This window comes from Equus caballus, chromosome 8 (genome assembly GCF_041296265.1).
Source record: "Equus caballus isolate H_3958 breed thoroughbred chromosome 8, TB-T2T, whole genome shotgun sequence".
NCBI classification, from domain to species: Eukaryota; Metazoa; Chordata; class Mammalia; order Perissodactyla; family Equidae; genus Equus; species Equus caballus.
Window position 1 is genome coordinate 13788666 of NC_091691.1, and position 26348 is coordinate 13815013.

General features: G+C 50.1%; 1 protein-coding gene across 9 annotated transcripts in view; it reads right to left on the reverse strand.

The window, feature by feature from the left end:
- Positions 1 to 26348, reverse strand: part of ACACB (acetyl-CoA carboxylase beta) — a 101289-nt gene that overhangs the window by 38053 nt on the left and 36888 nt on the right. For all 9 annotated transcript variants that reach the window (XM_001496930.5, XM_023646975.2, XM_070275318.1 and 6 more), the window contains 20 exons: positions 25677 to 25786; positions 25461 to 25571; positions 22072 to 22281; positions 21664 to 21834; positions 19531 to 19692; positions 17731 to 17894; positions 15755 to 15905; positions 15561 to 15664; positions 14418 to 14499; positions 11669 to 11814; positions 10342 to 10492; positions 8889 to 9023; positions 7024 to 7170; positions 5392 to 5580; positions 3523 to 3623; positions 2342 to 2430; positions 2126 to 2250; positions 1289 to 1402; positions 1022 to 1135; positions 360 to 449 (listed from right to left, as the gene is read on the reverse strand). In XM_001496930.5, the coding sequence (XP_001496980.3) occupies positions 360 to 449; positions 1022 to 1135; positions 1289 to 1402; positions 2126 to 2250; positions 2342 to 2430; positions 3523 to 3623; positions 5392 to 5580; positions 7024 to 7170; positions 8889 to 9023; positions 10342 to 10492; positions 11669 to 11814; positions 14418 to 14499; positions 15561 to 15664; positions 15755 to 15905; positions 17731 to 17894; positions 19531 to 19692; positions 21664 to 21834; positions 22072 to 22281; positions 25461 to 25571; positions 25677 to 25786 (2666 nt within the window). The remainder of the gene's footprint in view (positions 1 to 359; positions 450 to 1021; positions 1136 to 1288; positions 1403 to 2125; positions 2251 to 2341; positions 2431 to 3522; positions 3624 to 5391; positions 5581 to 7023; positions 7171 to 8888; positions 9024 to 10341; positions 10493 to 11668; positions 11815 to 14417; positions 14500 to 15560; positions 15665 to 15754; positions 15906 to 17730; positions 17895 to 19530; positions 19693 to 21663; positions 21835 to 22071; positions 22282 to 25460; positions 25572 to 25676; positions 25787 to 26348) is intronic.

Genomic DNA, 26348 nt, shown 5'->3' on the forward strand with positions numbered 1-26348 from the left:
ACACAGCTCTTGGGAGTTAGTATTCAACTGTGCCCTGCCTGGCTGAGGTTGGAACGGCACACGAGACAGCAGGAGTTACCAGCAGGAATTTGGACTATGGCAGATGTAGGGTGAATCCTGGTTCTGCCACCTCCTAGCTGTGTGACCTTGAGCAAATTGCTTCACCTCTCTGAGCCATTCCCTTCTCTGTAAGATGGCTATAATAACGGTACCCACCTTGTGGAGAGAATAAGATTATGTTTGCAAGGCCCAAGATTATGTTGCAAGGTCCAGGATCAGGCACGTGGCGTTTGGGCAGTGGATGCTAGAACTGGCATGTGCGGGACTGGTGCTGTTATGGGGGCCTCTCCGCTACTTACCTCCAAGGACGCCATGCAAACGATTTTGTTAGCATGATAGAAGAAAGTGGGCAGGACGTCAAAAATGGTTGTTTCCGAAAGTATTAATTTCTACAGGAAATGGAAAGGGAAAAAAAGGAAAAGTAAAGGTCTACAAGTTTTAAATAAGTCAGATGAGCGTGGGGTGAGGGCTGGAGCAGGGAGAAGCCGGTGGTGGTGTTCTCGTGAAACCCTGCCAGTGCCCTGGGCCCCAAAGATCTGAGAGTGGCCGCAGCTCTGGGACGACTGCACCCAGGGCTCCCGGTTTCAGACGCAGACCAGATGGGGTACCTGGAAGCTTGTAAAGGAGCCAGAGTCGGGGGTGGGAGCCTGGGAAGATGAAGCCATGACTCAGCCATGCCAGTGGTCGCAGCTTCCAGAGAAGCCTTGCCATCACACCTGAATTGCTAAACTTGCACCTCCAGGGCGAGTCTCTCTGCCTGACGCTCTGTCCATCCTACAGGACTGGGCCTCCACCCAAGGCCCCGCTGGGCAGCCCCGGCCACACTGGACTAACTGACTGGTGTCTGCACCCGACCCTGTGGCCTGCACCCGAGTGCCAGCGTGGGAACCCACCCCCCCGCAGCCCCACTTGGGCCACTGTGTGTGCTCCGTGGAAGGTGGACGGAAGGTGACGGCCTCACCTTGAGGTTCTCCGGGCAGAACTGGTGGCCGTACATGTCAATGGCAGACAGGAAAATGGACTCCACCTGGTTGTGCCTCAGCTCGTAGGAGGGCAGGTGGGAGGCAATCAGGACCTTCAGGGGGAGGGGATGGGGGGCTGGGGTGAGCCGCCTCACAGGGGAGAAGCCAAGGGCCCGGCCTGCGGGTCGGACGTGGGGCGGAGCATGGCGGGGAGGACGGCACCCTGCAACCGCCGTGCCCTGGGGGGACTGCCCCCTCGAGCCTACCTGTCTGGCTCTGAGGGCCACTTTGCAGTGCTCGCTCTTGCTCAGCTGAGTGAGCTCATTGAGGATGGCGGTCAGCTCCTCGGACAGGGACGGGTCTGGGCCACAGAGCTCGTCCTTCGGGGGACAAAATCAGAATCCGGTGGCTTTTCTCCGGGAGAAGGAAACACGCCAGCGCTCACCCTCAACCGGGGGTGCAAACGCCCCAACAAACCTGACAGCAGCTCCACTTCTGACACAGCCCGATATACACACCCTTGACTATTTTCCACTGTGTGTCCCTACTCACTCACTCATTCATTCATTCACTCATTCATTCAATCACCCATCCGACTACCCCAAACACGCTCATAATACCAGCTCAGAAAAGAAATACCTCTAGGTCCCTGCCTGCATCACTATTAATAGCCAGTGATTAACAGCAACTCACCACGCGCCAGGTCAGCAGCTAGACTATTTACATTCATTTCCCCAATTCCCCCAACCCTCTGAGGAGTTACTGTCATGATCCTCATCTTACAGATGAGGACACTGAGACTCAGGGAGGCAAGGTGCCTTGCCCAAAGCATGTCAAGAATGCCTGGCACACAGTAGGTGTTTTGTGAGTGTTGGTCATGATCTCCGCCAGGGGCTGACAAACCCCACCCACCGGCTGCCTGATTTGGAAACAAAGTTTTATCGGGACACAGGCACGCCCACTCGCTTACACTGAACATGGCAGGGCAGTGTTGCGAGGTCAGGACAGAGACCATAGGACTGGCAAAACCTAAAATATTTACTCTCTGGCCCTTTCCAGAAAAAGTCTCCTGCTCTGGGTACAGGGCACGCTTTCCTGCTTACGATCAACATGATCACCAGCTGGTTCTTCTTGGCCACCTGCGCGTGGGAGAAGATGCAGTCCAGCACCTGCGACATGTCTGGCTTCAGCCGCTCCCTGAGGTTTATGACACACTTGTCGTAGTGGGCTGGAGGGAGACAAAAGGCCGCACGCAGGTAAGGCTTGGGGGCCCCTCCTGCCCTGTGGCCTTGTCATCAAGTGCCAGCGGCTACTCTTGCCTTGTTGGAAATGGTGCTCGACGTTTAAATATCTTCGCAGGAGATCCAACACCACGGTCTTCATATAGCCACGGGTCCCGCTGCGGTACCTGGAGAGGAAGGGAACGCCGCCTTAACGACCAACTCCACTCCCCGGTGCGCCTGAATAGCCACAGCCAGGGCTTCTGGGATTTCAAGACGGAAAACAGGAATAAAGTATCTGGAGGATGCACCCCCTAATCCTTAGACCTGGGGGGGACGTGTGAGTTGAGTCATTTGCACTAACTCTGTAGGCCAAACTGAGCAGTGACTTGCCCAAGGTCACGCATCGAAGGAGAGGTCAAGCCCTAGCCTTTGCATGGCAGCTGCCTGTCTCCAGAGAGAAGGAAAAGCACTTACAGAGTTGGGATGCGGAAAGGGGTCAGCCTCGCATGCATGCTTGAGAACAAAAATTTTCAATTAACCATCCAATACATAAAGACAGTTTGGGGAAAAAAACCCACAAAACTTTCTCTCCCTGAATTCTCCTTCCTCAGCTGCGGTCCTGGATTGTCAGCATGAGTCCTGTGAGCCGGGGAGCTCCCTGAAACAAAGGGCCGTCTCCCGCCACGGTACCTGCTCTGCACCTCTGATCATTTCTGGCATGTGGTAAACATGCGCTGAATTAATTTGTTTGAGTCTGAGACTTTATAAGCAAAGCTTTTTGGCTATGTAGTTTTCACAAAAAGTAGCAGTTCTTTTTATCATCAGAATAGCTCTCCTTGCTCAATAGCTATATAAAATAAAATATAAATGCTTCATCAACTCTCCTTTGCAATGGTCCCCAAAAACCACAATGAGCATTTATACAGTTTTTTATGACATATAAAGCTATTTCACCTCATTGCGTCATAATCAAAGCTACCACAAGTAATTGCTATGCATCAGTGCTTTACAAAAATTAATCCTCTCGTAACTCAGAATGACTTAGCATGCGGGAGGCGTTTGTATTTCCCTTTTGCAAACTGAGATTCACAGAATTGCCTTGCCGTGGGTTCTGCTATTAGGAGTGGCTGTGCCAGGACCGTAATCAGGGCCTTCAGACCCCATGCACTGGCCCCAGTTGGAGCCTGCCCTTAAGAAAGCCCCAGAGCACCAGCCTGGTGCAAGCCCTGGGACAACTCAGAGTGACAACCACACCCCACGGAAGGCCCCGGATTCACCTCTGGATCAGCTGCACGATGCTCTGGGTGTTCATGAAAAAGACCTCCCGGTCGGCCTTCCGCTGCAGGGTGGCCGCGTGGCAGTCCAGGATGGTGGCGATCTGGACAGGAACACAGGACAGGTCTGGCCACTCACAGCCACACAATCCGGTCGCCACACAGAAGTCACCGGAAGGACCCACCACGGGCTCCCGCAGACATCTCATCCAAGGCTCATTGGAAAACGGAAACTTCCAGCCCCAAAGCCCTCTGGCCACCCAGAAACAGCTCTGTCCCTCCCACTCAACGTGTCACTCGAGGAATTCAAGAGCTCAGAATGACAGCAATTCCACAAAGACGCACACACACTCGCATTGTTCCTCTCCACAGACATGACTGGTCTGGGGAAGGAGGAGAAGGGGATTTCCGAACGCAGGGACAACGAGGGTGCTGGGCGGGGAGGGGTCCTGTTTTTATAATTAGACGTAATGTTATCAGCATATTGTTCCTGGCAACAAAAACACTTCTAAAGAATAAACCTACATCAATGACAAATTCCTACAAGGTCCAAACGTACTTTTCTCAATATGGGGTCCTTTAGAGTTTTGTTTTTGCTATTTTTTTAGTTGAGCTATAATTCCCATACCATAATATTCCCCCCTTTTAAAGTATACAATTAATTTGGTGGCTTTTAGTATATTCACAGAGTTGTGCAGCCGTCACCACTACCTAATTTGAGAGCATTTTTATCTCCCCCAGAAAAACCCTGTAACTGTTAGCAGCCACTCCACATTCCCCCTTCCCTCAGTCCCCTGCAACCACTAATCCACTTCCTTTCTCCGTGGCTGGCCGATTCTGGACACTTCATAAAAATGGGATCCTTCATCACGTGGTTCTTGTTGACTGATTTCTTCCACTTCGCAGAATGTTCTCAAGGTTCATGGTGGCATCGATCAGCATTTCACTACCTTTTTTTTTTTTTTTGAGGAAGATTAGCCCTGAGCTAACTGCTGCCAATCCTCCTCTTTTTGCTGAGGAAGACTGGCCCTGAGCTAAGATCCATGCCCATCTTCCTTTACTTTCTATGTGGGACGCCTACCACAGCATGGCTTGACAAGCGGTGCCATGTCCGCACCCGGGATCCGAACCAGCAAACCCTGGGCCTCCAAGAAGCTTAACCGCTGGGCCACCGGGCGGGCACTTTTTATGGCAGAAGAATACTCTGGGAATGAGCTGACCTTCGCTGACCTCTAGCCCCCCCGAATCACGGGGGGAAGGACAATGGCAGGCAGCCCTTCTACTCAGACCGAGGCCAGGAAGATAAATGGGCAGATGGGGCTCTTCCAAATGTGAATTACCTTTAAAATGCTTGACAAAAGCAATCCCCTCCCCGCCAAAAACTAAAATGAGGCCAACATAGAATTATTACGGATACTTCATACTACCATGGAATATTTCCATTCTTAAAAATATTCTATATACGTAAGGCGCCAAGATCATTTCTTTACAAAAACCACAGGGAGGGAATCAAAGCCACAAACTAAGAAAAACTCACCTTTTCCTCTAATTATTTCAGCCAGAGTATTTTCTGAAAACGCTCATTCTATACCCACTGCTTACTCCTATTCTGAACCCGAGTTTTATGGAGTGAGGCCTAATAACTGTCGATGTTCATCTCAACAGCTGTTCTTCTGGGGAAGACGCTGGGAGCCTGCAGAGAAGGCTTGAAAGAAAATTCTCTGCCCCGACATCTCAGCTGTAAGTGGGTGTCATGAAACCCATCTCCATCAGAGCCCAGAGGTGGAGACGGCCCAGGCGCTGAGTTCCCAAGGACGCACCTGGCCTGGCAAGAGCAGCGGGGGGCGGGGCAGCGGGGGGTGCGGCACATACCTGCTGGCTGGGGAACTGGCACAGCACCGAGGTGATGTTGCTGGCATACTGGGCCATCACCCTGCGGACCAACTTCTCCACGGGGACAGGGATGCGGCCCGACACGCTGGTCATGATGTCCTGCAGCTCCAGCAGCGGCAGCGTTGGGTGCCGGAGGGTCATCATGAGCTTCTGCACCCACTCCTTCAGCTGCGGTGGAGACCACAGCATCGGCCAGAGGCCCTGCAGGGGTGTGGGCGCCGCCCCCCACCACGCGGTGCCCAATGCGCTCAACCCACCCAGGCCCCGTGCACTCAAGTTGCCAAAGATCTAGACCCAGCAGCCTCTGGAACTGTCCAGAGTGACATGGCCCCGTGACCACAAGTGGAATACCCACCTGCACCCCCCCAGGAGGGCCCCCACTCCCCTCTCCATGCACGCAGAGAGCTGCGTGGTGCGGGAATATAACCTAGACCATGTGAAGAGCTGACGTTGGTGGGATCCTGCTTCATGCCACATGCTGTTCTAAGACCTTTATCTGCACATTCTCATTTGATCCCCCAAAACACCCTTAGAAAGTAGGTATAATCATTATTCTCGTTTTACAGCTGAGGAAACTGAAACACAGAGAGGTTAATTAAGTTACCCAAGATCACCCAGCAAGTACGAAGCAAAGCCAGGAGGCAAACTCAGGCCATCTCCCTCCAGAGACTCTTAACAGCTGCACCACACCGCTCTGGCAGCTGAAATGTTGATGGTCTTTGAATGAGGAGGGTAATGGTGCCAAGCCCATAGGGTGGTCGTGAGATTTAAAATGAAATGATGCATGCACTGGCAGGTACAAAGACTAACGTTGCAAAGAGAGCAATCACAATTAGGCAGTGGCATGGGGGGAAGAGCACGGACTCTGAAGACACAGGCCCAGGGATCAAATCCCATCTTTGCCTCTTCATGGGTGAAACAGGGTACATTTCTTAGCTTCTCTGTGCCTCAGTTTCCTCACCTATAAAATGGAAATAATAACAGTTCCTACCTCAGAGGTTATTGGGAGGATTAAACGACTTAATAAATTGTAAGTGCTTAGAGAAGTAGCTGGCACACCGTATGTATCAGACAAGGGCCAGCCATCATTATTACCACCATCACCACCACCATTGCCCAGATCGGCCATTCTGAGATGGAAGGTGGTACAGCACAATTTTATCGCTACTGATGTTGGCTTTAGCATCATGGGCCTTTCACGGAGGTCTGCAAATTTGCGGACTTACTTCTCTACCTGGGATGGTGAATGAGGAACTGAGTTGTGTGTCTGAACCACGCCTTCCTCGCTGTCTCTTTAAGAGGGCAGACCCACAGGGACTCCACCCTTAACCTGATACTCGAATATTCTCAGGTTGAGCTGAGCCGAATCACCAAAAACCAACGTAACTTCTACAACAGTTTATAATCAGAGAGAAATGATACGCCGACGTCTACAACCAAATGGAGGAGTTCCCTGAGAATAGGTCCTTTCTACAAGCCACACAGGACTAACCATTTTCTCATCCCTTACTTCAGAAAGACCTCTGCTCTCACGGAGTAAAGCCTTCTGGCTCTTCACACCGACTTACACACGTGTGTAGAAGACAGTTACCCTTCGCGCAGACGATGTACCTTTATGCTAAAAATAGGCTCAGGCAGACAGTAGCCGCTCATGACGTTGGTCAGGTTTTCTAGGACGTTGTGGAAAACCTGGTGCAGTTTCTCTCCGAGGATGGGCAGAGTTTGCTGGGAGGGGAGCTCCCCTGTGAACGGCTCGGCCTGAGGAGACACGACAGGAACTGGAGGTCAAGGACACTGTGACCTCCCGGAGGAGACAAGACGAGCCAAGGGCCAAGGCAGATCCCCCAATTCACAACACTCACAACACAGTCAGCACGAAGCCCGAGAACAACCAGAAGAAAACATCACCCTGGAAAGTCAAAATCGCTAAATTCACACCTCGATGCAGATTTTCCAAATCATGCCCTTTGCAAACGTCATAGTGAATTGTTAGGTTCTCCAAGAATTTTGGAGAAGGGTAGGTTGGTTTATTTTGCTTTCTAATCAAAATGATCTCCCTATTTTCAGTCTCTATTGAATCCCAAAGATAAACACCTAGCAGGATGAAAATTTATGACATCCTTATACAAATGCTCTTGATTTTTATGTTTTTTATTTTTATTTATTTATTTATTTTTAGGAAGATCAGCCCTGAGCTAACTGCTGCTGCCAATCCTCCTCTTTAAAAGCTGAGGAAGACCGAGGCCCTGAGCTGACATCCATGCCCATCTTCCTCTACTTTATATGTGGGACGCCTACCACAGCATGGCTTGCCACGTGGTGCCATGTCCGCACCCGGGATCTGAACCGGCGAACCCTGGGCCGCTGAGAAGTGGAACATGCGCACTTAACCGCTGAGCCACCAGGCCGGCCCCTCAATGCTCTTGGTTTTTAGAAATCATATACATTTAGTCTTAGAGGACCGAAAAATAAAAAGCTCCCCAAAGGGGCAACACTGACTTAATGTGCCCGTTCATCTATTAACACATTCCACAAATTTCCACTGCATGCCTGCCACATGTGAGGCGCTGGGACCCAGGACGTTTGCGAAGAGCTGTCCGGCTGGCCTGGACCCCTCAGCTTTCCGCCCCCTCCACCCGCCCACCCTGCAGGCTGCCCTCGCCCCTCAAGATTAACTGCAGGCCTTCCTTCTCCACAATCTGATGCCAGCTTCCCATCTGGGCCCCTAGAGCCAGGGGCCAAGGGCAGTCCTACTTACTACACTTATCGAGCTGAATCACAGCGCTCATCTGCATGTCTTTCTCACGGGCATATATGAACCCGCGGGGCCTGGGGGCCGGGCCCTGTCTCACGAATCCAGCCAAGAAAATGTCTACTGAATGAAGTCACAGTGCAGGCACAGAGACCTTCCCAGTGATCTAAAAAGACCCAGTTCCTAGCTTTGGGAACCCGCTAAAGAGAATAAGGAAAAGAATGAGAAGAAAAAAAACAGAATGAACAGTCTAGAGGAAGACACAGTTTGATCTTTTAAGAAAAATGCTTCTCTAGCATTTTTCTGAGCATATGTACTAATCATTGTAGAGAAAACAATAGAAGCTTGGATGGCTGGCTACCTCTCCGTATGCATGGCTGACTTAGGAGGGTGTAAACATTCATTCATCCATCTCTAAGACCTGTTTTCCTCTGAGCATCCTCTGTGCCCTGAGCACTGTGCTAGACACCAAGGACACAACGATGAACAGAAGAAGGCAGTCATCGACCTCAGTACTCGCAGTCTAATGGAAAGCTCAACCAACGCTGAACAACTCATTAACAAGAACCGAAATTGCTGATGCCCCTGGACCCTGAGTTCAGGGCCACAAGACAGACACTCTGGCACAGCCTCCGCTGGTCCCAAGGACAGGCTGCTGCCCCGGGACGTGCCAGGAGCACATGTGAGCCAGCCGGGGTAGCTGTGCCAGGTGCTGGCTACATACCGGGTGCACTTTAGAAGGGTCATCGAGCTCCAGCCTGGCCACCACACAGCCCGCTTCCAGCACGGCCCCTGGGCGCTTGACGTACTTCACCCGGCCACTTTCCTGCACGTTCAAGGTCATGATCATCTTCATCACCTGTTTTGCAGAAATAAGAAATAAGACAGAGCCCACCAAGACTGGCCTGTGTGCGTGACACTCAGAGTCGCCCAGAGCTATAGTAACTCTGGAGAGGGGACTGGGTCATTTGAATAAGATGACTCCCTGGGCAGAGCTCAAGTGGAAAGGGTAGAGGGAACCAGCATTTACTGAAAGCCTACTGTGTGCCAGGCACAGGGCTGTTCACGAATCCTCTCCATCTGCAAAGCCAGCCGGGAAGGTGGATGTTTATTGTGTCCATTTTACAGACAGGGAAACTGATCTTTATTTCCAAAGTAACGCCACTCTCCTAGAAATACAGTTAAATCATCATGTAGGGTGATTAAGACACATGTTCCTAAAACGTGGTGCATCCTGTGACCAGCTCCTTTACAAGGGCAGTGAGAAAACCCTCTGGGAAACACTTTGTGAAATGAAGAAGGTGCTCACAGAACAGCCACCAGCCCCTTTAACTGGCCTCTCTGAGCATCTGGATATGGGGACGTGACGAGTCCTGTTACTGTGGTGTGGGCCGCAGATGGTCAGCTCTGTGCTGCCGCTTCTCAGCAGTTCAGGCTTGGGACCCAAGTCAGCCAGGCCTACGCTGCAACCCCAGCACCCCACCCATCACTCTGTGATCTCCAGCAAGTGCCTTCCCTTCTCCGAGCCTCAGTTTCCTCAGGTGTAAAATGGGGAATAACGACAGTCTCCTTTCATGGGGTTCTTATAAGGATTAAGCAAGATGAAGGCTCCAGCACACAGCAGGAGGCCAACAAGCGTAAGCTTCTACTGTTGCTGTATTTTCACTGCCATTAGCATTATTATTTTCCTTGGCGGCATGGAAAGGGGGCTGGGTTTGAATCCTGGCTTTGTGTGACCTCCAGTGAGTTCCTCAGCCTGCTGGGCCCGGTTTCTGCATGTACAAAATGGGGACCATATTCGTGTCCGTCTCCTCTGACTGCTGGGAAGATTAAAGAAGGTACTAAAGATGGGTGAAATGCTTAGAATAGCGCCTGTCGTGTGGTAAGTGTTTTACAAGTGTTGGCTTACCACTTCATCGTCATCATCACCATTATTCACCAGTTCTTACTCATCCCTGGGCAGCCATACATTTTTGAGGTTTTTCTCTCTGAACACTGCTGGGAATCTGGGCTGAGCCCCACACACTGGCTTTCTTAGGAATCTGCACACAATGGCCCAGGTGAGCGGGGAGGCCTGCGCTCATGTGCAGAAGCAAGGTGAGACCGCCCTCCCTTGGGGACCAGGTGTAGGGAGGCCAGGCTGCAGCCACATCCCCCAGGCTCATGTCTTTGCGCACCTCCATCTCAGCGTAGCTGCTTCCAGCCTCGACGTGGGCCCCATCCTCCACGGTGTACTGCATCAGCTTCCCAGCCGAGGGGGATCTCAGGACCGTGGGGTCATTCTCCTTCTCAAACACACATGTCTTGTTGCCGATGGTGACTCGGTAACTGGGAGAGAGGAGCGGGGAGGTGATGGGGAGACGGGGTGGACCATGGACCCAGGGTGCCCGAGTCAGGTTTTTGACAGGATTTTCTCCCTCCTCAAAGCAGCCATGAGCGTCGCCCTGTATGCAGTCGGAGGGACTGCACTTTCCCTAATGGTGGCGATTGACAGATGCCACAGAGATACTGGGAGTGAGCTGGGTGAGCAAAGGGGGCGTCCTTTTTCTGGCTGAAAATGAGTTCCTTTTACTGAAGTATGTTGGGTACAGAGATGGCAACCAAAAACATTATTCAATAAATATTTACTGACTGAATGTCTTCACCTTGTAAGTGAACTGGGGAGAGGCCGCCCCATGGGTGGAGCCTATAAAAACCTTGACTATTCTTGGCAGACAGAACATGGGTTAAAAAGAGGCAAGAACACACTGCTCGGGGATTGGGGAGGGAATCTCCACTCTCTGACTGGGGCTTTTTCTGGCCTGGGGCCTCTGGCACCCCCTCACGGGTGCCTTGCTCTCCTTGGCTGGGGGTCTTCCCTGCCCGCTCAGGAGGGGTGGTCTCCATTTCACTGTGTGAGCTCAGTGCGGTCAGATACACCGGAGCAGGAGGCGCTTTGGGTCCAGCTCACGATGCCCTGTGCTCCATGCCTTCAGGCCGTCCCCTATCTCATCCATCCAGGCGACCTGTCCTGCCACTGTCTGCTTGTTTAACGTGCCGTGTCCCCAACGGACTCCAAGAGTCATGACCACACTTCTCCCGCAACACCCGGCCCAGGGCCTGGCACGAGCAGAGGATCAATAAACAGCTGCTGCCCAACTGGACGGCCACATCTCCTCCAAGCCCGGGCTCAGACGGGCGCGGACACTGCCGTTCGGACACAGAGCACGTGTCCCCTCGCCACACACCTTGCAGGCCGTGGAGCTGGGAGTGCCGTCCCATTCAGCTCTGAATCCTCCCACGTTACTAGAAATGGGCCCCCTGGGAGCATTCCATAAATGTCTGCCACGGCGTGGCATTCCAGCCAAGAGATGGACCTCTCCACGGGCCCCAGGATTGAGCAGAGAAAAGAGAAAGTACTTTACAGAAGACCTCTGACTGCCCACAGGCCGGCTTTGTATTTTCGGCCCCGTGGGAGAGGCGGCCCGCGTGCCGGGCCCGCGCAGGCCTGAGCGCCCCACGCACCTGTCCACCTCTTCTTTCATGTAGGTCGTGTAGCTGTTACCGTTGTAGGACAGCAGCAGCCCACCATCGTTCAGCCGGTGGGCGTCAATCTCGATGTGACAGCCGTTCATGATGAGGACGAACATGGTCAGAGACTGCCGGGCCACCTGTGGGGACAGGCTCATGTCCCCACCTAAATTCAGGATGCCTGCTTGTCCCTGTGCCCCAGAGCACCATGTGGCCCCCGACCATGAGCAAGGGCCAGTGTCCAGGAGACCCAGGGTGGACACCCCACCTTTCTAGTTCCTGCTCCCACTCACCCCAAGGGAGCAGCTGGCGGGGCTGGAGAAAGCCTGGAGTCAGGGCCCCACACCTGTGCTGTGGGTAGGCTAATGGCCACGGGCCACAGGTGTAGGCCACAGGGAATCCGGCCATCTCCCACCCACTGAGTGCCCTCACAGGCTGGGAGCTTCCTTCTGATTCCTGTTTCCAGGCATCAGCCCCAAGCAGGGAGCACTGGGCAACAGGGAGACGGGGGTCTCGCTCTGGGTAAGCGGCTCTGGGGCTCCACCAGCAGTGTGGACACGGACTTGGGCTCTGCCCCCTAGACCTGGCTCTGCACAGGGGCACACAGGAGATCGGGGCACACGAGAGGCACAGGCGGCCAGGCCCTGGCCTTGGCTCTGCACTTCAGTCTGAAGTACCGGTCCCATCTGGCCCTCAGTTCAATGTGTGTCTTCTCTCCCAGAAAGAGCCCTCAATCTATAAAATACAGGGGCCGGCCCGGTGACACAGTGGTTAAGTGTGCACATTCCACTTCTGTGGCCCAGGGTTCAGATCCCGGGTGCGGACATGGCACCACTTGCCAAGCCATGCTGTGGTAGGTGTCCCACATATAAAGCAGAGGAAGACAGGCATGGGTGTTAGCTCAGGGCCAGTCTTCCTCAGCAAAAAGAGGAGGATTGGAAGCAGATGTTATCTCAGAGCTGATCTTCCTCAAAAAAAAAAAAGAAAACTATAAAATACATATTTTGAGATGAAAGACAGCAAGAAAGATAGGAATATTTATGGCAACATTATTTACAGTAACAGACAACTTAGAACCAAACTAGCTATCCAACAACCTTGCAATGAAATAGTCTAGACCTGCGCTGTCAAATGTGGCAGGTCCTAGCCCCACTTGGCTATTTAAACGTAAATTAAGATTCAATTATATGTAAAACTCAGTTCCTCAGTGACACTTGCCCCATATCAAGGGCTCAGTGGCCATAGGTGGCCCATGCTGGGCAGCGGAGATACAGACCATTTCCATCCTTATGGAAAGTTCTACTGGACAGCGCTGCAGACACTAAACCGATACTACAGAAAACTTGCTAGTAACACAGGGAAACTTTATGCCGTGATAATATCAAAGCAGGAAAACCACATTTGCACCATGATCTCAATTTTGTCAAATTAATGCATGAGGAGAAAAGATAAAAAGTTAACAGGATTTCCTCCAGGGGTCAATGCATAGTGGCTTTGTTTGTTGACACTTCGTGTTCATTCAAAATTTTGAAATTTTCTACAAGGAGCATGTGCCATATTTAAAATCAAGTTGGGGCGACTAGGCCCCCAAAGGTAGCCAAGAAACACCGGGAGCAAAAGTGAAGTGGTTTTACAGCACATCCCCATGGATAACACGCTCGTTTGGCTGAACCAAGCCTGGAATTCTCCAAAGTGGAAAGTTTGACATGTGCTCAGCAATATTACAACTAAAGGAAAAGAAGATAAAAATTCTGCCTCAGAAGCAGACTTGAGCTCTATCTACTTTTCCCTCCCCAGAAAGTGACACTAAGAAGTACACAGGGGCCTTGGCTTCCTGGGGACACTTTGCCCCCACAGGTTACCATGACCGGGACCCGGGGCCTCACCCTGTGCCTGCACAGCTCAGACACTCTCTGACACTCTCTGCTGAACTGACCTCGGGTAGCCGTGGAGGGGTAACTGGATACTTCCAACAGAGGACAGCAACCCTGAGTAAGCTCCAGGGACACCAGAGGGGGACCAGGAAGAGGCTAGAAACCCACACGTTGATTCTTGGTGCAGAGACACAGGACAAAGCCAGCCTCACAGCCCTGGGGAATGGACCCAACACTCCGCCAGCTCAGCAATGGTCCTGCTCAAGCTCTGTCCTGGGTTGGATAGCGTCCCCCCAAATTCACGTCCTTCCTGGAACCTCAGAATGTGACCTTATTTGGAAATAGGGTCTTTGCAGATGTAGTTAGTTAAGAGGAGGTCATCCTGGATTAGGGTGGGTCCTAGATGCAGTCTGACTGGTGTTCTTGTTAGAGAAGAGATGCAGAGACACAGAAGGAAGACAATGTGAAGACAGACAGACAGACACACGTACACAGAGAAGGTGGTCACACAAAGTTGGAGGCAGAGACTGGAGTGACGACCTACAAGCCAGGGAACACCCAGGACTTCGCACAACCACCAGAAGCGAGGAGAGCACGGGACAGAGTCTTCCCTGGAGGTTTCAAAGAGACCACGGCCCAGCCAACACCTTGATTTTGGACTTCTGGCCTCCAGAATTGTGGGAGAAAAATTTCTGTGGTTTGAAGCCACCAGTGTGTGGTACTTTGTTACGGCAGCGACTGGAAACGAAAGACTGCATGGGCCATCCTGGGACCCCAGCATGAGAAAATCCACTCCGGGGATGGCTCACAGCAGAAATCAAAACCTCAAGCCCCCGAGTGTCGGAGACATCGAGAGCACGGGCCTTTACCTTGAGCACGTACTTGACGCCTCCGTAAATTAATTCCACGTCCACGGTGTTCAGCAGAGAAGCTGCGGGGAGGACCTGGCCCCTGAGAGAGAAGACAGCCCTGCGGTCAGCCTTGGGAGTGACTGAGAACTCCGCAGCTACCCCCTGGGTTTAAAATACCACCCCGCTCTTTGCCTCACCTAAGCACCCAGACACCCGGCTACAGTGAAAAAGCCGTCTGATTAAAAGGCAAGGAATGTGGATCACCCCAAGGAACCCGAGATTCCTCAGAACTCAAAGGAAGTGCACTTGCTGAAGGATGTGAAATTTCCAAAGGGCTTTCCAGGAAGCAAAATCCCTAACGGCTCCATCTGGGAAACATTCCCTGTGTGGGAATCCTGCCGCCTGCTTATGAAGGAAACCAGCGCACACACATTAGTCTATTACCATTCCAAAGCACGATCACCAAATGCTAAAAACTTTTCTCCTTTTATTTTCTTTTTGGTAGCTTCATCTGCTTATCACAGTGGTTCTCAACGAGGGGTGATTGTGCCCCTGCTCCTGGGACATTTGGCAATGTCTGCAGACATATCTGATTGTCACGACAATGACATCCTGGGATTGGGGTAAGAGGAAGCTACGGATGCAGCCAGGGATGCTGTCAATTTCCCACAATGCACAGGACAGCACCCCCAGTAATAAATGGACCAGCCCAGAATGTCAATGGTGCTGAGGTTGAGAAAGCCCGGCCCATCCTAACAGTGAGCACCTGGCCACTTCCATGCTGGGCCATTTCACTCGTCATCTTCTGACTCAGGTGAGGGTCTGGGAGAGAACATTTGCAGAAGTGACCCACACCACGCTTTGCATCTCAAATCCACCTCCTCCGCTCTGAATGCCTGAGCATTATGACGTCCCTTACAGGAGTGAGTACAAATATGCACATGACTGTGCACTGACTGCTGCCTTGGCTTTGACAATCTCATCCCCACCGGCCTCTTCCGGGGCAGCCCAGGTTTACCCAAGACCGCACATGGCGGCGAACAGGCACGCAGAATTGACTAATTGCCTGGTCACCGATCTGCACCCACACGAAGCATGTTCTGCCTTACTTGCTACCAACACATACCCTAAGAGGGGGAAAGAATTACCCATGCTGCCCACCTTTCCAGCGAGTGTAAGAAATCCGTCATGCACGTTCTGAACAGCGCGTCGGCCACATTCAAGGCTCCGCACACCACCCCAAGCATGATATCTGGCTTCTCAGCCTAGGAAAGACTCTGTGCCTCAGTATCCATGGTGAGCAAGCCCACAGGGAGCTGGGGGTGGTCTCTGAGAGCCAGAGGGGAACTCCCTACCTGTACTTTCTCAGCGATGAGGTGATCCAACCACCCAGTGTCAATGTCATTGTTCTGAAAGCTCTCGGTCTCCAGGAGGTTAATGAGATATTCCACGGTGGTTCTGAAGTCACCCCGGATGGACAGTTCCTTCAAAGCCACCACCATGTTCCTGGAGGGGAAAGGCACACGGATTGTTTCCCAAATTAATATACGTGTCAACAGAGTTCCTGAGTGGTTCTCTGAGAGCCAAGACGGCACAGAAATGAAGAGAGGGCCCTGAGTCAGATGGCCCTGGGGTCGTCTCAGCTCCCGCATTTACTAGTCGAGCAATCTTGGGCAGGTGACTTAACCACCCTGGGTCTTGGTTTCCTCATCCAGAAAATGGGAGACTAGCCTGCCTTCACACAGGTGCTTGAAGATTAAAGTGAGACAACCCACATAAGGCACACAGGTACTGACCAAAAGACGGCAGCTGCTGTGAACGTGATTAATTACTGAGGTTATAATTATTATTAGCCACTGCCAGTCACTCTGCCTCTCTCTCCACTGGACCTATTCAGATCTCCGTGTCCTGGAGCTGGCACTGCCTGCTGGCCGTCCACACAGCTGCTCTGTCCAGTGTGCATGGGGCGACCTGTGGGTGGCTAACAGCGTTACCCGGCACGTGCATGGCCAATAACCACCTCCGTTTTCACAACAAACAGGCCTCCAGCCAAAAGAGGTGAAACCTCCACTCCTATGAAATCAGGATGTTTTGGGGGAAAAGCACCAGAGAGAGGGAAGGCTGAGAAATCCTGCATCCTCGGAAACCCTCAGCCCCAGGAAAACCGGACAGCTGATCCCCCTATTGGGACACTGGACTCTGACTAACAGCAGGAAGAAAATCGGGAATTTTTTCCTCTGAATTCTGTTGAAGTTGCTACTGGTGATTCACAGCATGGGACGAGCCACAGGCCACTTCACGCAGAGTGGGCTGCGCCGCCTGACCTCCCTCTCACCCCCTATTAATCTTTATTTGCTGCAATCCTCCATAAGCTTCGAGCGTCTCAGTTTTTCACTGACGAAAACTAATTATTCGAAGCTGGCGAAGAAAGCCTGATCATCAAAAACACCGAATGTAATTTAGTTCATGGCTAAGCGCCCCAGGTCAGAGAGATCTTAATGCTTTCTAAATGAAATGGCCATACTGTCTTTGGGCTTCTCCCCTCTAAAGGGCACTTATCCACCCACACAGGAATGTTTAATTACAAAGTGAACTGGATTTTACCTTTTTGTGCCCACGTCAGGGCAGGAGAAATGTAAGATGTGGGTGTTGTGGAATTTGGGGGCCCCTTTGTCAATGTGGGTTTCTCTGAGGCCACCCTTTTTATCAAAGCTATAGTTCTGGGGCCAGCCCAGTGGCATAGTGGTTGGGTTTGTGCACTCTGCTTTGGCAGCCTGGGGTTTGCACGTTTGGATTCCGGGCGTGGACCTAAACATCGCTTATCAGGCCATGCTGTGGCAGCGTCCCACATAAAAAATAGAAGAAGATGGGCATGGATGTCAGCTCAGGGCCAGTCTTCCTCAGCAAAAAGCGGAGGACTGGGGGTGGATGTTAGCTCAGGGCTAATCTTCCTCACACACACAAAAATAAAGCTACAGTCCTCAGCACCTTTTAAACTTTTGGAATCATCTTGAACATTCTTTTGATCCCCTTCCACTTTGACCTAAGAAGCTCAAGACCAAAAGGCCTTGGCGGGCTCATTTTACTTCATGGATCTCAAAGCCAGGAAGAGGGCAGGCTTTGTGCTTGGACTACAGCACAGGGTGGTGACAAGTGTCTGCTCTGTGATTCACCTCCCTCGATCTCCTCCAGAACTACTGCATCTGAAGCCACAGGCTAACTCAGTCTCCTGAAGGAAGGGAGGGAAGGAGAGAAGGAGGGAGAGGGGGCCGGGGGAAAGGCAGGAAGGAAGGAGGCAGGGAGGAAAGGGGCAGAGGAGGGAGATACTGACGAAATGGCCTCTTCCCGGTTCTCTCCCCAGGAGAAGCAGTGCCCAAACTGGGAATCAGCAAACTCGTGTAGGCCACCAGTAGCAGCCACGCTGAAATAACCCCACACATTCTTGCTGCTGCGGAAATTCAGCTCCTGGACGGTTCCGGAGCTCGGCTTAAACCCCTGGAGCCCAGACAGGAAAAGCAAAATCAGAAGAAGAAATCATTACTTCAGATATATTTTCATCAGAACTGAATCCTAGGAAAACCCAAAAACCCCCATCCGAACCAAAAACTTAAACTGATCAATCAAACGTTGATCCCTCTCATTGGCGGAGGGGGTGCACGTGTCTGTGGGTGTATCCACGTGAGCACTTCAACGCATGGAATTTTTACTTAACAAAACCTATTTAAAGGGGCTGGCCCCATGGCCGAGTGGTTAAGTTTGCACGCTCCGCTGCAGGCGGCCCAGTGTTTCGTTGGTTTGGATCCCGGGCGCGGATATGGCACTGCTCATCAAACCATGCTGAGGCAGCATCCCACATGGCACAACTAGAAGGACCCACAACGAAGAATATACAACTGTGTACCGGGGGGCTTTGGGGAGAAAAAGGAAAAAATAAAATCTTAAAAAAAAAAAACCTATTAAAAAAAAACTAAGTTGGGATTGGGAGAAGAGGGACAGAGCTAATATGGGTGAACACTGATCATTTTTGGAGCTGAGTGAAGGTACCTTCTGATTTTAAATGCTCGACATTGTCGATAATAAAAAGCTTCAATAAAAGAAGAGAGCAGTTGGATTTCCAATTCTGAATTATGAAAATTCCAGCAGATAAAGAAATCCAGTGTTAGCCCTTGCTGATAATCACAGACACCTAGTTCCCTTTGGGGGGATGGCCCGTCCCTGAGTATAATTTTGGCAGGGGGCATGGATGTGGACCCCCTCACTGGGATTAGGGCTCTTGAAGCGGCTGATGAAGGCACTCATTTTGACAGAGGTGCCTGGAGGTGAGAGATGGAGAGTTCCCGGTGCCTGGGCTGTTTCCACACCTGGTCCTCCATCCTCCCAGGCATCTGTGAATAAGCCACGATCCCTCTGAAAAGTTCTCATTTTGCCTGTCGCCCCCAGCATCAATTGCTTGCTTGCAACCAAAGATCCCAAACTAATACAGTGGCCATAGTTTAAAATTCATTAATCAAAAGGGGGAGGGTAAAAAACAAACCTCCCTCACCCCAAGGTTCTTGAATATAATCACTATATAATTAAGTTGCGGTAGATGATGGAGATTATGTAACAATCAACCGTTAGTAAGCATGTAAACTGCGACAGACGCCAGCTGGTTGGTTTTTTAAGGCACAATTAAGAACAAGTCACCAAGGGACTCCTTACAATGGGCCAGACTGCATTATGTTGTAGTAAAAAGTTCATGGGGCCAGAAATCCAAGGACCCGGGCTCTAAGCCTGGCTGCGCAACCCAAAGATGGACATGTGCTTTAGAGCCCACCGAGGAGGATCGGCCACGGCCTCAGCAGGTCCCAGGCTGGGTGGTAGACAGGTCACCCCAACCCCCTGAGCTGAAATGCAGGGTAATGATGCCCAGCAGCGGCGGTGCTGTGTGAGCAAGCAGTGGGATGCATGAAGGGCCCTGTCCTTTGCCTGGCACACACTACATGCCAATAAACCCTGTCCCTGCCCGAACCTCAGTTTGTTCGCCTGTAAACCAACAACCCTGGGCGTCTTGTCCAAGGCAAACATTGGGGGTCTGCCCCACACTGGGAGACTGAAGATGGCAGAAGCACAGGGGGCCCCCACAACTTGCCTCATCTGGGTTTTCACTGGTGATTCTGGCCGCAATGACGTGGCCTCGGGCGAGGGGAGGGTTGGAAGGGGTTTCAAAAGAAATGGGTGTCACCCCCCATGGTGACTCTCCATACAGAAGCCGGATGTCCTTCAGCCGGTGCAGTGGCACGCCCATGGCAATCTGAAATCAAGAAGTCCGTCCCACAGACTGTCAGTCCCACCAAAACCCCGGCCCCTAACATGGAGCACAGTGCTAGATGCGACAGAGGGAGGGGGCAGCGAATGATTCCAGACCCACCGAGCGCCCACTGTGTAGGCAACACTGCTACATGGTGGCAGGTGGGGCAAAGAAAGGAAAAGGCAAAAGGCTTTGCTCTGCCCCAACGGAGCAAAGAGGGTTGTTGGGAAAAGCAGCAGTATTCATAAAACACCACAAAACAGGAAAATAAGTGCATCAGATAAAAGTTACTGATGCTTAGTGCTATGGAAAATGAGAAGCTAAGGGTCCAGCTGCAGAGTTCAAGGAATGGCGAAGGACGCAGGGAAAGCTGGACTAGAACAATGAGTGAAAAGCAGACAACAATGAACAGCAGCTTAACCAGTTTAACAGGCTGTCTCTTCCGATGGGGCACACGGAAAAGGACCCAACATGACGGGTGTAACGGTCTGCCACAACACTTAAGTGACTCTCATCGGGAAGAAACAATCAGACAGCTCCAAACCGAGGGACATTCTGCCTGAACTCTTCACAAAGGCCAATGTCAAGACCGGAAGGAAAAGACTGAGGAACGGTTCCCGATTAGAGACTAAGGAGACACGACAAGGAAAGGGAATGCGTGGTCCTCGACTGGATCCTGGATTTAAAAAACAAACCAACAGGGGCCGGCCCATGGCCAAGTGAGTTTGTGCGCTCCGCTGCAGTGGCCCAGGGTTTCACCGGTTCGGATTCTGGGCGTGGACATGGTGCCACCCATCAGGCCACGCTGAGGCAGCATCCCATATGCCACAACTAGAAGGACCCACAACTAAAATATACAACTATGTACTGGGGGGATTTGGGGAGAAAAAGCAGAAAAAGAAAAAAAGAAGATTGGCAATAGTTGTTAGCTTGGGTGCCAATCTTTAAAAAAAAAAAACCCAACAAAAATAGCTAGAAATTAGGGACAACTGGGACGATTTTACTGTGGACAGCAACAGCACATAGATAAGAGGTGGCGTTGATGCTGTGTTTCCTGTGTCGTAATTTCATTGTGTTGTTGTACTGGAATGATCTTGTTCTCAGCAGGTCCTTATACTCGAGTATTTAGAGGCAAAGTGGGATGAAGGCTCAAATCAAAACATCTCTCAAAAGGTTGAGCCCCCCAAAAAAATTATACAAATACACAACTAGAGAGAGAGAAAGCTGCGATGTTGGCTGGGACACCAACAACTGGGGCTCAAGGTGGAGGGTACGGGTGTTAGTTGTGTTATTCTTGCAGCTTTTCTGAAAATTTTCAAGCTAAAAGAAATAAACAGATAAAATAAAAATTCTGGTGATGGAAGGAAGAAAGAAAGAGAAGAAGGAAGGAAACACTAATAAAAAAAATTGAAGCATTCCCATTAACGCAAGAGTTTCTGACTCTGGGTCATGAATCTCAAGGCGGGGGATACTGCCCCCAAGGGGGCAAAGAGGTCCTCTTGGAGGTGAAAAAAGTCTTACTCTCTGTATGTATAAAGCACAGATATATCTACAGTATCCAAATAGGTACAGTATATCTGTGATATTCAAATTGCTTGTGGGAGAAATTAGAGGAAAGAAATGTCTAAAAGGGCTCCTTAAGGGGGCAATAATGAACAAAAGGTTGAGAAATACTTCTCTAGGTCTATGAAATCAGGGGGTCCACAAATGCATTGAAATTATACAAAATACATTTTTCCAGTGAGAAGGTCCAAGGCTTTCGCCAGTTTCTCAAAGGACTACATGCCAGACCAAGATGACAAACCCGTCATGGAAGGTTCTCAGCCTGCATGGCTCTCAGCGCTACTCACACCTCAGAACAGTCACTTGCAGGGCCAGGCGGCCAAGAGATGGGCAGGAAGGCCTAACGTGAGCAGGACGGGGAGCCCCACCCTGGGCGGACAAAGCCCCAGGACTTGGAGCTCGTTTGCTTGCCTGTAGCTGGGCGGCCGGCAGGTTGACATCAGCGATCATTTCTGTGCAGGGGTGTTCCACCTGCAGGCGGGGATTCAGCTCCAAGAAGTGGAAGCTGCCGTCCTGGCTGTAGAGGTACTCAACCGTCCCTGCGCTCACGTAGCCCACGGTCTTGGCCAGGCGGACGGCACACTGCAAGGAAAGACACCGAGGGGATTCCAGCGGTTTCTCAAGTCGTTTTAATGGCAGCTCATTCATTCTCCCACCAAATGCAGACTGAGGACCTGCCATGTGCAAATTACTTTGGGACCTCATGGATACTACTCTAATAAACCCACGAGAGGCTGAACGCCACCCCACTCTGGCAATCCAGACTGTAGGGAGCTCTTGCCGGCTCTGAGCTGAAACAGCCCCCCCGCGGCTGCCCACCTGCTCCATGAACTCGAACACGGCCGGCGTGGCGATGGTGGCTGGCGCCTCCTCGATGATCTTCTGATGTCTCCGCTGGATGGAGCAGTCTCGCCCAAACAGAGACACGGCGTTCCCGTACTGGTCGGCGAGGATCTGGACCTCCAGGTGGCGGGCGTGCTTGGCAAGCTTCATGAGAAAGACCGGGGAGCCCGGGATCTCGCTCTGCACCTGGGGAAGGCACAGAGGCTGGCTCTTTCTTGGGGACCAGAACCCGAGCAGAAAGTTCTCCAAAGAGAACGAAACGATAGCAGTGCCATCCACGATTTTGCTGATCTTTTAGCTTTTTTTTTTTTTTAAAGATTGGCACCTGAGCTAACATCTGTTGCTAATGTTCTTTTTTTTTCTTTCTTCTTCTTCTCTCCAAAGTCCCCCAGTACATAGTTGTGTATTTTTAGTTGTGGGTCCTTCTAGTTGTGGCACGTGGGACACCACCTCAGCATGGCTTGACCAGCGCTGCCATGTCCGTGCACAGGATCCGAACCGGCGAAACCCCAGGCCGTCAAAGCGGAACACACAAACTTAACCACTCGGCCAAGGGGCTGGCCTCCTGATCTTTTAGTTTTGTTTTACCTTTCTCACAGACATTACATTCCCATTGTTGTTTTAAGTCAAACATTGTCAAAATACATAACATAGCAAGTGAAGTTTCCCCACGATCCCCTCTCCTGAAGATAATGTACTGTTCAGAGTTGGGTACAAACTGGTTAAGAGTTTACGTACTGTTAAGAGTTAATGTGGTTAAGAGTTAATGTGCTGTTAAGAGGTGGGTGTACAAACTGGTTTTCTGCTACACGATCAGTAATACACACACAGAGAATGTTTCCTTAAACGAAAATAGGACCAAAACACACAACTCTGTAGCTTTCTTTTCCTCCTACTTAGTGCACTCGCTCAGCCAGCTCTCCACGGTGGATACTAAGGACAGACCTGCTCCACCCTTTGAATGGCTCAGAGGCATTGTCTTACAGGCATGTCATCTAGAGATTCTTAAAGAAAGATGATGGAAAAATAAGTTTTCACATGGAATGATTTCTAAGACAAACCAAGAAAAAAAAAACAAGCTGCGATAATACCCATGTATATTGCATGGTCATTCCATACATGGGAGCATGCACCCATGCTCATTCCATATGAGCCCACTTAGGTGAAAAATAATCGAACAGAATTATATGAACGTGCATGTAGAAGTACACACCATAAAAGTACTGGGAAGAAACCCCACTGCTAACAGGGGTTACATCTGAGAAGCAGGGAGGGGTTGGGAGGTGATGGGGGAAAGGGAATCGTCCTTTTTTCTTCTTAACGTACCACTGAAGTGCTGGAATTTTTACGTTAAGAACATTTCCAGGCGCCAGCCCCGTGGCTGAGCGGTTAAGTTCCCGCATTCCACTTCAGCGGCTCAGGGTTTTGCTGGTTCGGATCCTGGGCGCAGACATGGCACTGCTCATCAAGCCATGCTGAGGTGGCGTCCCACATGCCACAACTAGTAGGACCCACAACTAAAATATACAACCATGTACTGGAGGGCTTTGGAGAGAAAAAGCAGAAAAAAAAAAAAAGAAGATTGGCAACAGTTGTTAGCTCAGGTGCCAGTCTTTAAAAAAAAAAGGACATTTCCGTATTGCTCTTATTCATTAATTAATTAATGAGGAATTAAAAGAATTAAAAGCAGTTTTAAAAAGTAATTAAAAGAAGGCGGCCTCGGAGAGGTCGAGCGTGTGCGGGCGCCCGGGGGTCTATGGGAACTCTGTGTGTCCCACTCAATTTTGCTGTAAGTTGAAACCGCTCTAAAAAGTAAAGTCTATTTTAAGAAGAGAAAGAAAAAGATTTAAAATTTATACAACCCCTAAATGTAACGTGGGATCCAGGACTGGATCCTGGAACAGAAGGAAGACATCAGTGGGGAAAACTGGTGGGAGCCGACCAAATCTGGGGCTTACTTGCCAGAAATGTCCCACTACTCATCTCTTAGTTGAGACAAACGTGGCGTAGTTATGGATGATGTTAACAGCGGGGGAGACCGGGTGAGGGGTAGATGGGGACTCTTAACCAGTGTTGCAACTTTCCTGAAAATATAAATTCTTCCCCCAAAATACCCCCAAACAAGTACCCCCCAATGGAGACACAAGGTAGTGAAAATACTACTTTATATAACACTCTCATTGCCCACAGCTGTATAATCAATAAACCTCTTCAGAAAGCAAATTACTGATATATAGTCATCAGTACACGGAAAGCGCATACATTTCACTAAGTCTATCTCCTCCCATGGTCTTTCCCAAAGAAAATAATGCAGAAGAAGGAAAAAAGCTAAGCATTACTTATAGTACTAAATACCATAGTATAATACAGTAGCATTATTCATAATAATAATGAAAGTGGAAACAAGCTTAACATTTAACAAAAAAGGAAAAGTTTGATAAATAAGACTACGGTCATATAGGTATATTGTACAATCATCAAAATAATTGTAAAGACTGGAACGACATGGTAAAAACGTTCATGACCTACAATTTAGAACGTTTTAAATGTAGAACAAAATATTGTGTACACTGAACGCAGCTCTTTAAAACATACACGGAAACAAGGGCTAGAAGAAAACCGAGACGTTTTAAAACAGTTGGGTTAAGAATGAGACGATTGTGGGGCCGGCCCCGTGGCCGAGTGGTGAAGTTTGCGCACTCTGCTTTGGTGGCCCAGGGTTTCACTGGTTCAGATCCTGGGCGTGGACATGCCACCACTCATCAGGCCACGCTGAGGCAGCGTCCCACATGCCACAACTAGAAGGATCCATGACTAAAATATACAACTATATACTGGGGGGATTTGGGGAGAAGAAGGGAAAATAAAATCTTTAAAAAAAAAAAGAATGGGAAGATTGTCAGCATAAATTTTTTAAAACATTGCCAATAATAGGCATAATGTTTTAAAAGTGGAAAACCAGCTACAAATAAGAAATGTACCTTTAGTTCCTACAATAAAAATCAGTCATCTAGAAATGTTAAAAACATCAAGACTACTAAGATTTATAAAATATCCCATCTCTCAATGGACAATTAGAGTCACAGACAGATTTTCTGACCCTCTATCTCTGAAATCACCGACAGACACACTGATTCACGGAATCAAACATCTAAGGACGTGGCGTCGAGATCAACACAAACGGTAGACTTCTGGGAGTGAAAATGTACGCATTTGCTTCAGAACCCAACACAGTGACATTCCAGCTCCCACAGATGTCCTCTTGACTGTGACACAGTAACGCTAATGGAAACAGTCTGGTGGCCAACAACTGAATAAACACAACTCCCAAAGACACAGAAAAATACGCAGCAAGACCAGCTCACTTGTCTGAAAAGGATAGGGAAGTCCTCGGCGCTCTCCGCCTTCCGGATTCCTTTCCCTCCGCCACCTTCAGAAGCTTTGATCATCAATGGAAAACCGATTTTCTCTGCCGCCTGGGGGTGAAGGACAAACAGGCCTCTTTAGAGGTCAGACAGTTTCCACCACCACCAGGGCAATGAGGAGGTTCTGGCGCCCGGGCCCCCCGGCTCTGCATGTACCTCCAAGCCCTCATCTACGTCCTTCACACAACCCTGGTCATAAACGTCTTCCGGGACGCTGATTCTTTTCCCCTGCTGCAGATTGTCTTCTGCCCACTGCACCGTCAGACCTGGAGAGTCACAAGAAAGCTGAATCCTCCTAAGGATGGCAGAGACACACACAACACAGAAACCACGGGCCGCTCCTCAGCCCCTCTAAACCTGGCCTCGGGACCAAAAGCATACAGACACGTTCCTCAGCTTCTCACAGTGCCTTTTAAGTTTCTTAAGGACTGACTCCACCTTGAATGGGAAACCAGGCTTAAGAAAGTCAGACTGAGTCTACCAAGAACAATCATATTAACCCAAATCCAAAAAATCCCAATTCTACCCCACAGAGTCATATGTGTGTGAATCATTACTTTCCAAAACCCTGTGAAGGTTAAAAAAAAAAAAAAAAACAGCAAAAACAAACATTCCACTCCAAATTTAAAATTCAATCTTTAGAGAAAAATCAAATTGTATAGGAAACTCCTGAGACATTTTCCTGTTTATTTTTTCATTTATCCTAGAAATTCCACTTTTAGGAATTTATCCTAAAGAAATGATTAAAATGTACATAGAGATTTAGCTACAAGATTATCAAGCCTCCATTACTTTTAATATTTTCAAAATTAGAAAACAATAACTGGA